Source organism: Nerophis lumbriciformis, linkage group LG16 (assembly GCF_033978685.3).
Source record: "Nerophis lumbriciformis linkage group LG16, RoL_Nlum_v2.1, whole genome shotgun sequence".
In the NCBI taxonomy this organism is placed as follows: Eukaryota; Metazoa; Chordata; class Actinopteri; order Syngnathiformes; family Syngnathidae; genus Nerophis; species Nerophis lumbriciformis.
Window position 1 is genome coordinate 13,594,646 of NC_084563.2, and position 12,896 is coordinate 13,607,541.

A 12,896-nucleotide genomic window follows, 5' to 3' on the forward strand; every position below is an offset into this window, starting at 1 on the left:
CCTTTTGCCTCAATTACTGCGTTAATGCGGCGTGGCATGGAGTCGATGAGTTTCTGGCACTGCTCAGGTGTTATGAGAGCCCAGGTTGCTCTGATAGTGGCCTTCAACTCTTCTGTGTTTTTGGGTCTGGCATTCTGCATCTTCCTTTTCACAATACCCCACATATTTTCTATGGGGCTAAGGTCAGGGGAGTTGGCGGGCCAATTTAGAACAGAAATACCATGGTCCGTAAACCAGGCACGGGTAGATTTTGCGCTGTGTGCAGGCGCCAAGTCCTGTTGGAACTTGAAATCTCCATCTCCATAGAGCAGGTCAGCAGCAGGAAGCATGAAGTGCTCTAAAACTTGCTGGTAGACGGCTGCGTTGACCCTGGATCTCAGGAAACAGAGTGGACCGACACCAGCTGGACTGCTGCTGAGTGGTCCAAAGCCATGTTTTCTGACGAAAGCAAATTTTGCATTTCCTTTGGAAATCGAGGTCCCAGAGTCTGGAGGAAGACAGGAGAGGCACAGGATCCATGTTGCCTGAAGTCTAGTGTAAAGTTTCCACCATCAGTGATGGTTTGGGGTGCCATGTCATCTGCTGGTGTCGGTCCACTCTGTTTCCTGAGATCCAGGGTCAACGCAGCCGTCTACCAGCAAGTTTTAGAGCACTTCATGCTTCCTGCTGCTGACCTGCTCTATGGAGATGGAGATTTCAAGTTCCAACAGGACTTGGCGCCTGCACACAGCGCAAAATCTACCCGTGCCTGGTTTACGGACCATGGTATTTCTGTTCTAAATTGGCCCGCCAACTCCCCTGACCTTAGCCCCATAGAAAATCTGTGGGGTATTGTGAAAAGGAAGATGCAGAATGCCAGACCCAAAAACGCAGAAGAGTTGAAGGCCACTATCAGAGCAACCTGGGCTCTCATAACACCTGAGCAGTGCCAGAAACTCATCGACTCCATGCCACGCCGCATTAACGCAGTATTTGAGGCAAAAGGAGCTCCAACCAAGTATTGAGTATTGTACATGCTCATATTTTTCATTTTCATACTTTTCAGTTGGTCAACATTTCTAAAAATCCCTTTTTTGTATTAGCCTTAAGTAATATTCTAATTTTGTGACACACGGAATTTTGGATTTTCATTTGTTGCCACTTCAAATCATCAAAATTAAATGAAATAAACATTTGAATGCATCAGTCTGTGTGCAATGAATAAATATAATGTACAAGTTACACCTTTTGAATGCAATTACTGAAATAAATCAAGTTTTTCAAAATATTCTAATTTACTGGTTTACCTGTATATCTCGATATTTTGCCTTAGCCTTGAATGAACACTTGATGCATATAATCACAGCAGTATGATGATTCTATGTGTCTACATTAAAACATTCTTGTTCATACTGCATTAATATATGCTCATTTTAAACTTTCATGCAGAGAGGGAAATCACAACTAAGTCAGTTTACCAAAAGTGTATTTATTAAACAGTTATTAAGCAGTGGCACAAACATTCATGTCATTTCCAAAACAGAAAGTGCAAGATTGTCAGAGACATTTTAAAACAAGCTATTAGTGCACTTTTGGGCATGATGTCACTAAGATGACATATCAAAACAACACTAAATTAAAGTGCTTTTTTTGTACAGAACGCCACTACAATAGTTTAAAGTTTGGAGATCCCTGACTTAGACAAAAGTTGGTGGAGTGTGAATGTAATATTTTACCATTTTTATCTGATTTACATCACTAATATTGGCCTGGCAGCCCGCGAACCTGCAGTATTTCTCTAATTTCTCAAAACTGTGGTACGTGGGCTCTATGCCAAACAATCACTTAATTAAGCGATTAGTCTTTTATTTTCCCATATTCTAACACAGTGTTACTGTTCAAAATGTGTCCCATTACAGTGGCCAAAGATATTAATATTCTTGTCAAGTAAAACCTCTGACTTGTTTTTAATAAATACTTAGGCCTAATTCGCTGCTGCAATTTAATGTTGGTCATTATGGTGGTACTTGGTGTGAAAAATTGGAGAACCACAGCTCTAATAAAATGGCTAATTACACTCTATGCACATAATTAAAAGCACACATTTGTGTTTTTGTTCATTATTAATAGTAACATTTACATTTGTTCTCATTACATGATGCATTTAGCTCTATTTATCATTTTTTTGCGAAGACATAAATAAAGGGCGACTTTCCAACGTTGGCCCGCGTGTCATTGGACACCACCGACATTCCAGTATGAAACACGTTTAATAAATGGCATTGTGCAAAAACATAGACTTATTTACTTTTTGGCGTGTGCAGCGTTTCTCTTTTGTGTTGTGTTCTCGACCATACAATAGTGTAAAATAATTCCACAGACTCAAAAACTATTTTGCATACTTTTTATTTACTCTGTTGCTATATTTTAAAAATGCAACCAAGTTGAAGCTCCAAGCAGTTTGCGGGAAAATATAGAACATTTTCACTTTCATTGTGACATTTATGAGTGCGATGGATTGGCGTGAATGAGCTGTTTTTGCAATGTTGTGTTGTGTTGGTAACGTCGATGCACAACTTAAAAAAAACTTGACTTTAGTTTGTGGGAAACAAAAGCTAAAATAAAACGAGTCAAACGAGACTTAAGAAGAGTCCGGTGTTGGATAAATCTCAGCCAAAAGACAAGAGACATGCTGGTATGGACAGGTGGACGCCATTAATCATGGAATAACTGCAATAATGTGATACATGTTGGACTTGGAGAACGTCTCTATCGGGCTTTGACAGGTTTATTTTCCTGTCAAGGGGATTTGTTCTAAACTCCCAAGAAGTGCCCTTTGACCTTCTCCCGTTATATATATATTATAATATTTGTAAATCGTTTTATACCTTGGAAAAAATCATTGTGTATATATATATATATATATATATATATATATATATATATATATATATATATATATATATATGTATTTACAGTCGTGGTCAAACATTTACATACACTTGTAAAGAACATAATGTAATGGCTGTCTTGAGTTTCCAATCATTTCTACAACTCTTGTTTTTTTGTGATAGAGTGATTGGAGCACATACTTGTTGGTCACAAAAAACATTCATGAAGTTTGGTTCTTTTATGAATTTATTATGGGTCTACTGAAAAAGTGAGCAAATCTGCTGGATCAAAAGTATACATACAGCAATGTTAATATTTGGTTACATGTCCCTTGGCAAGTTTCACTGCAATAAGGCGCTTTTGGTAGCCATCCACAAGCTTCTGATTGAATTTGTGACCACTCCTCTTGACAAAATTGGTGCAATTCAGCTAAATTTGTTGGTTTTCTGACATGGACTTGTTTCTTCAGCATTGTTTACGCGTTTGAGTCAGGACTTTGGGAAGGCCATTCTAAAGCCTTCATTCTAGCCTGATTTAGCCATTCCCTTACCACTTTTGACGTGTGTTTGGGGTCATTGTCCTGTTGGAACACCCAACTGCGACCAAGACCCAACCTCTGATGATTTTAGGTTGTTCTGAAAAATTTGGAGGTAATCCTCCTTTTTGATTGTCCCATTTACTCTCTGTAAAGCACCAGTTCCATTGGCAACAAAACAGGCCCAGAGCATAATACTACCACCACCATGCATGACGGTAGGCATGGTGTTCCTGGGATTATAGGCCTCATCTTTTCTCCTCCAAACATATTTCTGGGTATTGTGCCCAAACAACAATTTTTGTTTCATCTGACCACATAAGTTTCCCCCAGAAGGTCTTATGTCCATGTGATCAGCAGCAAACTTTAGACGAGCCTTAAGGTTTCACTTCTGGAGCAAGGTCTTCCTTTTTGCATGGTAGCCTCTCAGTCCATGGCGATGCAAAACACGCTTGACTGTGGACACTGACACCTGTGTTCCAGCAGCTTCCAATTCATTGCATACCTGCTTTTTGGTGGTTCTCGGTTGACTCTTGATCATCCTGACCAATTTTCTCTCAGCAGCAGGTGATAGCTTGCGTTTTCTTCCTGATCGTGGCAGTGACAAAACTGTGCCATGCACTTTATACTTACAAGCAATTGTCTGCACAGTTTCTCTTGGGACCTTAAGCTGCTTTGAAATGCCTCCAAGTGACTTTCCTGACTTGTCAATGATTCGTTTTTTCAGATCTGTGCTGAGTTCCTTTGACTTTCCCATTGTCACGTTTGTAACCGAGTCTAATGACGGCATCACATGAGCAATATTTAAATGGCCTCAGAGAAGTCAACAGGTGTCGTCAATCATAATCACTCACATGAAGTTAAGAGGCCATGAAGCTACTTTGATTTGATTGTAACTTTTCTACATCACCAACGTTGATCATGTATGTTGCTGTATGTATACTTTTGACCCAACAGATTTGGTCACATTTTCAGTAGAGCCATAATAAATTCATAAAAGAACCAAACTTCATGAATGTTTATTGTGACCAACAAGTATGTGCTCCAATCACTCTATCACAAAAAAATAAGAGTTGTAGAAATGATTGGAAACTCAAGACAGCCATGACATTATGTTCTTTACAAGTGTATGTAAACTTTTGACCACGACTGTATACACTATATATATCTATATATATATATATAATATATATATATATATTACTGTCATGTCTGTGTTGATCATGTTTTTGTTTGGCCATGTGCTGTTCGTTTTTTGGACACTTTCTTAGTTCCTGGTTGTTCACTCCCTTGTTTTGTTTCCATAGCAACCCATTAGTTTTCACCTGTCATGTCACGCACCTGTTTCACGTTTTGAGTCACGTACCTGTTGTTAATCATGTCTGTGTTATTTAAGCTTTTCATTTTCTGGTGGTCAGTCTGGCAACATCACACTTTATCATCACTCTGCTTCATGCCATGTTCATAGTCCATGCCAAGTAAGTTTTTTTGTTTATTAATGCCACAGTTAGTGTTTTTATTTAATTGTTCATAGTTTCTGCCTTTGTGCAAGTTTTGTGTTTATAGCCAAGTTTTGTACCTCCACTGTGAGCGCCTTTTGATTGTTTCTTTTCATTGTCATTATATTAAATCATGTACTCCCCTTCACGCCACGTATGGTCCAAATCATTTGCACCACGGGAGAACAAATCACGCCATAGTTCAAGTCTTGACATATGCATATATATGTATGTATGTATGTATGTATGTATGTATGTATGTATGTATGTATATATATATATATATATATATATATATATATATATATATATATATATATATATATATATATATATATATATATATATATATATATATGTACATATGTGTGTGTGTATATATATATATATATATGTACATATGTGTGTGTGTATATATATATATATATATATATGTATGTATGTGTGTATATATATATATATATGTATGTATGTATGTATATATGTATATGTATGTATGTATCTACGTACATATGTATGTACGTACATATGTATGTATGTATGTATATATATATATATATATGTATGTATATATGTATGTATGTATATGTTACTTTACATGCAGTCGGCTTTTGGCCCCCAGCCAAATTAGTTTAGCCCACATCAAAAAGTTTGGACACTTCTGCTCTCGAAGGCCGTAAAAAAATAATCGGTTTCTTTGCTGTGTTGCGATGCCTTTTTCCACCACTTTTGGCAGTAATGACAATGTCAAAGAAACAGAAGAAGTCTGCAGCTAAAGTTACAGAGACGTTTTGCAAAACTATGACTCAAGTGGTAAAGCTGTATTTTTTTAAATTGAACTTTAATTTCATTGATCAAACAAAGTTAAGATTTCGAGGGCTTTGTCGGCAAATTAGAGGCGCTACTATTGACTCCATTGTTAGCTGATTTTTGCTAATATTTATTTATGATTTAGAATGTATAAAAAAGAAACATATGTGTTCTTGTCTTACATAAGGATTGTAAAAAGTGCAGTTCCCCTTTAATACTACACTAGTATTTGACATTAGAGGAGACCAAACCGCTGTTCAGTATCGTGGCCACTGATTGGCTCAACCTCAGACCGCAATATTATGTTAGATTAAAAGGGTTTGGTGACTAAAGAGTATGATTTCATGTCGAGAGTGTGCTCTAGAAACAGGTTGTTTGTAATCTATGAAAATATTTGATTTATAATAACTGGTTCCTACTTCGCGGAAATTCATTTACGGCTGTCATGTCCGGAACCAATTAACAAGGGACGACTCTATTAGTGTTGCCAAATGGCTGTCGGGCCGCACTGTTCACACTCCTGGTCGACACTGTTACACTAACACAGGGGTGTCAAATGTAGGGGCCGAGGGCTGAATCAGGCCCGCGAACAGGTTTTATCCGGCCCGCGGGATGAGTTTGCTAAATGTGTCCACTAGATGTCCCAATAGTGATTATTTGTATCTTTGTAGATGATGCTACATATGTACAAATAAACCACATGATGTTAGTACATCAGTTGAGGAAAATGATCAAACTACATAAATAACATCCTGTAATTTGATTTTGATATTATTTTTTTATCTTGATGGATTGAAAATGAACACCAATGAGTTGACTGATGAACATAGTCACATCATTTATTCAGAAAATATAAATACAGACAAATAAAGATAGAATACTATTAACCGCAACATGTAAGTGTAAATAAAAACACAACAACATTATGATTTGTACAATTTCAGAATGTGCTTGTTCTATTTTTAAACAAAGAAAACACTCTGAAGTTGTCTTTATTTTTAAGTTATCATGTCGTGATTTTACCAGTCCGGCCCCACTTTGGAGTAGATTTTTCCCCACGTGGCCCCCCCATCTAAAATGAGTTTGACACCCCTGCACTAACATATTTAATGATCATACTGAAATGTAGACTGGTACCAAAACAAGCTCCGCCCACATGCGTGCTAGTAGTCTATTATATTTGGAATATCTCTCGGTCTTGATAAAATGAGACAATAAAGTTTTGCCAATTTAAAAATGAGTGAGTTAGCTGTTCGTTTGTGTATGTTTTGCTGATTTGAAATATACTTTCGAAGTTTAATGTTGTATTTCTTCTTCAGCCGACAGACGTCTTCTCCAACTAGAACCAGCATGAGGCCAGGGTCCGTTTGCCTGCTGCTGCTGCTGCTGCTGCTGCTGGAGTCGCTCCTGATGTGCAGCGCTGCCAGAGGTGAGTTCATCATCACTTCATCCATCTTTTGGTCATGTTTGACTGCACACATTACAGCAAAAGTGCGAGAAATTAGCAGGATGTGCACCAAGGCGTACAGAAGGGCGCAGCTCGGCTTGGTCTGTTTTGGCGCAGATCTGGTCGCAGGTGCACATCCTATAAGTTACTTTTATTTTTTTTAATTTAACCTTTATTTAACCAGGAAAAAAATCCCATTGCGATTAAAAAAAACTATTTATCAAAGGAGTCCTGAAAGTTACACATACAAAATGACATTCACGTAAAACAGTTACTGACAACTGAGGCTACTTCTAACGCTCTCAGTTTAGATTTAAAAGCATTTAAGGATAAACATTCAGTCAGCTTCCAGTCTCTTTGTAACATGTTCCAATCACAAGGAGCTGCATGGACAAAAGTTTCTCTTCCCCAGCTCAGTGCGAGCAAAAGCGATAGAGAGCAACAGCTGATCGTTGGATCTCAGTGCATGTGAAAGTAAACAATGTGATAAATAACAATCAATCTAGGGATCTAGATAACTCCTCACTCTTTTACCTTCACCTTCATTGTCCATTCCTTTTGGTGACTTTATATACTCTGGACCTAGACATTGAGTCTGCGACATACATGGCGGACAATAACTGATACAGTCTGCTTTGCCAGTCCAAATGCATTCGATGTTTTCCGTAGTCTTCCCTCGACGGCCAGGTAATACAAAGCACACACTACCTTTTTGATCACATCCACGGGAGCCCGCATTCTCGTTGACTCTCCTTCGACAAATGGACTGAGTTTTTTGCTAAGTAGAATCACAGCTGACTTGCACATTGGAAAGTTCTCTTGCCATCTGAGAAGTGTTGTATCCCAAATAGCTGCAATCGCTTTCTCTTAAGGCAATTTTTTTCAACCACTGTGCCGCGGCACACTAGTGTACCGTGAGATATTGTTTGGTGTGCCGTGGGAAATTATGTAATTTCACCTAATTGGGTTAAAAATATTCTTTGCAAACCAGTAATTATTGTCTGTGCTGTCAAGAGCTCGACAGAGTAACTGTGTAATACTTTAACCCAATTAGGTGAAATTACATAATTTCCCACGGCACACCAAACAATATCTCACGGTACACTAGTGTGCCGCGGCACAGTGGTTGAAAAAAAATTGCCTTAAGAGAAAGTGATTGCAGCTATTTGGGATACAACACTTCTCAGACGTCAAGAGAACTTTCGAATGTCCGGCCGTGTCAGCCTGTGTTTCTACTTAGCAGAAAAACTTTGTCCATTTATCGAAGGAGAGACAACGAGAATGCGGGCTCCCGTGGCAATTTTTTTTCAACCACTGTGCCGCGGCACACTAGTGTACCGTGAGATATTGTTTGGTGTGGCGTGGGAAATTATGTAATTTCACCTAATTGGGTTAAAAATATTCTTTGCAAACCAGTAATTATTGTCTGTGCTGTCAAGAGCTCGACAGAGTAACTGTGTAATACTCTTAATAATAATAATAATGGATTAGATTTTATATCGCGCTTTTTCTTTTATTAGATACTCAAAGTATATCAGTAGGTGGCAGCAGGTAGCTAATTGCTTTGTAGACATCAGGAACGTGATTTGTCGTGATCACAATATGCAGAGGACAGCGGGAGGCAGAGTGCGGGTAAAAAGGTATCTAAGGCCTAAACCAAAAATAAACAAAAGGCATTGAAGCTTAGGGATGGCTATTTTAAACGAATGCTGGACGACAGCAAAGACTTACAGCACGTGGAGCATGTCACATGAAGTTTGGAGCTCTGTAGCAACTGACTGTGCAGAAAGTCTTTGTACTATGCGCTTCAGCATCCGCTGACCCCTCTCTGTCAGTTTACGTGGCCTACCACTTGGTGGCTGACTTGCTGTTGTTCCCAAACTCTTCACTTTTCTTATAATAAAGTTGACTTTGGAATATTTAGGAGTGAGGAAATTTCATGACTGGAATTGTTGCACAGGTGGCATCCTATGACAGTTCCACGCTGGAAATCACTGAGAGCGGCCCATTCTTTCACAAATGTTTGTAGAAACAGTCTCCATGCCTAAGTGTTTGATTTTATACACCGGGCCAAGTGATTAGGACACCTGATTCTGATCATTTGGATGGGTGGCCAAATACTTTTGGCAATATAGTGTATGTGACCCTCAGTGTGTGGTCCTGGGAGTTGAAGAGGGACAACATGCCTGCAGAGAGCTGGGTGGTCATCTCGAACAAAAACAAACAAGCATGTAGATGCGTCCTCGTCGCTGCCCGGGCCCGAGATCACTCCCGATGACGAGTTCTGGAGCGGGAACAAAGCCGCATTCAGCCAGGACGCGCACACACGGGTCCAAAAGTAAACACAGGGCCACAGAGCGCCAAGAGATGAGATTAGATTAGCCTATTAGCGATGTTTGCCGGCCATTTCCTCAACCCCCACCCTCGCCGCCCGCAGCATGTCAATGGAAGCCAGGCCGCAGACACGGAAGCAAAGTGAAGGCAGGAAAGGGTCGTTGGAGGGCAGGAAGGACACGGGCCGAGGGAGAGAAAACAAACGTAACGACGGGGGAAGAGGCAAAGGATATCTGTGGTGTTGTCATGTGACCTCCCTCAGGGATTCTTAGACCGCAGGGGTGTCCAAACATTTTTTGCTTGTTTTTTTATTTATTCAAGAATAAAACAGGAAATATAAGATCATACACAATGAGATATGGATGAGATTTGACACTAATTTGCTTTGTCATATAAAACACATGTGGATGTTATGTTCAGGCAATTTAGCATACATTGGATTGGTTTTCATATATTTAACATACAGCATTTATCAAAGTACCCCCAAACCCACGCATCTTTTTCTGCAAGTGGCCCTCACTGGAAAAAGTTTGTTCTCAATTTTTAAACAATACATTAGGTTTTTATTTGTATTATTATTATTGAGATTATTTATTGTTCTTTACGGTTATCATTAGAGATGTCCGATAATGGCTTTTTTGCCGATATCCGATATTCCGATATTGTCCAACTCTTAATTACCGATTCCGATATCAACCGATACCGATATATACAGTCGTGGAATTAACACATTATTATGCCTAATTTTGTTGTGATGCCCCGCTGGATGCATTAAACAATGTAACAAGGTTTTCCAAAATAAATCAACTCAAGTTATGGAAAAAAATGCCAACATGGCACTGTCATATTTATTATTGAAGTCACAAAGTGCATTATTTGTTTAACATGCCTCAAAACAGCAGCCTGGAATTTGGGACATGCTCTCCCTGAGAGAGCATGATGAGGTGGGGGGTAGGGGTTGGTGGGGGGTGTTTATTGTAGCGTCCCGGAAGAGTTAGTGCTGCAAGGGGTTCTGGGTATTTGTTCTGTTGTGTTTATGTTGTGTTACGGTGCGGATGTTCTCCCGAAATGTGTTTGTCATTCTTGTTTGGTGTGGGTTCACAGTGTGGCGCATATTTGTAACAGTGTTAAAGTTGTTTATACGGTCACCCTCAGTGTGACCTGTATGGCTGTTGACCAAGTATGCCTTGCATTCACTTGTGTGTATGAAAAGCCGTAGATATTATGTGACTGGGCCAGCACGTAAAGGCAGTGCCTTTAAAGTTTATTGGCGCTCTGTACTTCTCCTTACGTCCGTGTACACAGCGGCGTTTTAAAAAGTCATACATTTTACTTTTTGAAACCTATACCGATAATTTTGAAACCGATACTGATAATTTCTGATATTACATTTTAAAGCATTTATCGGCCGATAATATCGTCAGTCCGATATTATCGGACATCCCTAGTTATCATCACTTTTGTTCACTAATTGGCAGGTCAAAATAAATATATATTTATTCGGTATTAATTGGGTGTGTAAAAAAAGGGTTTTGCCACCCAGTGCGCCTTTGGTCCGAAAAATACAGTAATCAGAGGTTAAAATATTTAAAGAATGAAGTCAAAATATTATAAGTCATAATAATATGATTAAAAAAATATAAGAAGAAAGTTAATATTTCTTTAAAAAAATGGTAAAAATGGAAACATAAGCAAAAATGTTTTTAAAGTTAAAGTTAAAGTACCAATGATTGTCACACACACACTAGGTGTGGCGAAATTATTCTCTGCATTTAACCCATCACCCTTGATCACCCCCTGGGAGGTGAGGGGAGCAGTGGGCAGCAGCGGTGGCCGCGCCCGGTAATCATTTTTGGTGATTTTTTCACCTGTAACACGAAGCTTTTGAGCACATCTACAGTAACTGCATGGTTGAATTTACAAAACCTAAAATTATAAAACTCAAAGTGGTCCCTGCATCCTTTTCTTTTCCATTTTGTGGTCCCTCAGTGGAAAGGATTAGAGCAGGGGTGTCAAACTCATTTTAGATGGGGGGCCACATGGAGAAAAATCTACTCCCAAGTGGGCCGGACTGGTAAAATTGCGGCACGATAACTTAAAAATAAAGACAATTTCAGATTGTTTTCTTGGTTTAAAAATAGAACAAGCACATTCTGAAAATGTACAAATCACAATGTTGTTGTTGGGTTTTTTTACACTTACATGTTGCGGTTAATAGTATATATACTTTATTTGTCGTTAGTTATACTTTCTGAATAAATTGTGTGACAATGTTCATCATTCAACTCATTGGTGTTAATTTTTACGGAGCCCCGAAAGGGACATGGAGGGAAAAAATGTTTTGCGAAATCTCGCAATACGTTTTGTGAGATCTCGCAAAAGCTTTTTTCCTATGTCAGTGAACCGGAAGTAAAACAGACAAAGCGATGGAGGAGCCTACCCATCATCCGTGGGAGAAGTTTATTGATTTCTATTTTAGTATTGGCCTAACATGTAAAGACATCAAATCGTATTATGGTCCCACAACATAGCACAGATGATGGGTAGGCTCCCGCATTGTCCCGCTCCTCCATCGCTGTGTCTGTTTCACTTCCGGTTCACTGACATAGGAAAAAACAATTTTTGCAAGATCTCGCAAAACATCCCAAAAATTATTTTCAATCTATCAAGATAAAAATAATAATATCAAAATCAAATTATAGGATTTTATTTATGTAGTTTGTTCATTTTCCTCAACTGGTGCACTAACATCAGGTGGTTTATTTTATTTTTTTTACATATGTAGCATCATCTACAAAGATACAAATAATTGCTATTGCGACATCTAGTAATAATAATAATAATAATAATAATAATAATAATAATAGATTTTATTTGTAAAAAGCACTTTACATTGAGTAAACAACCTCAAAGTGCTACAGTGTATTAAAAAAAATTTAAATAAAAAGATAATAACAAAAATAAAAAAATAAAAACCAGAACAGCCTAATAGCTATAACTAGTATGCATACATCTAAAAAAAAAAGGCTTTTTTTTGTAAAAAAGAAGGGTTTTTAAGCCTTTTTTAAAAGCATCCACAGTCTGTGGTTCCCTCAGGTGGTCAGGGAGAGCGTTCCACAAACTGGGAGCGGCGGAGCAGTAAGCCCGGTCTCCCATTGTTCGTAGCTTTGTCCTCGGAGGTTGGAGGAGGTTAGCCTGTCCGGAGCGGAAGTGTCGTGTGGAGGATTTGGGGGTGAGCAGTTCTTTGAGGTAGAGGGGGGCATTTCCATGGAGGCACTGGTTGGTTAGTCGGGAGACTTTGTATTCAGTCTACCCCAGGGCAGCTGTGGCTATGAAAGTAGCTTATCACCACCAGGTGTGAATGAATGATGGGTTCTACATGTAAAGCGACTTTGGGTAC

At 38.8% G+C, this 12,896-nt stretch overlaps 1 protein-coding gene across 1 annotated transcript in view; it reads left to right on the forward strand.

Moving 5' to 3' along the window:
• The window catches only part of fgfrl1a (fibroblast growth factor receptor like 1a), a 182,761-nt gene that overhangs the window by 1,846 nt on the left and 168,019 nt on the right, over positions 1-12,896 (forward strand). Inside the window, exon 2 of the mRNA XM_061976642.1 lies at positions 7,035-7,144. Coding sequence (XP_061832626.1) covers positions 7,066-7,144 — 79 coding nt within the window. The 5' untranslated portion in view covers positions 7,035-7,065. The remainder of the gene's footprint in view (positions 1-7,034; positions 7,145-12,896) is intronic.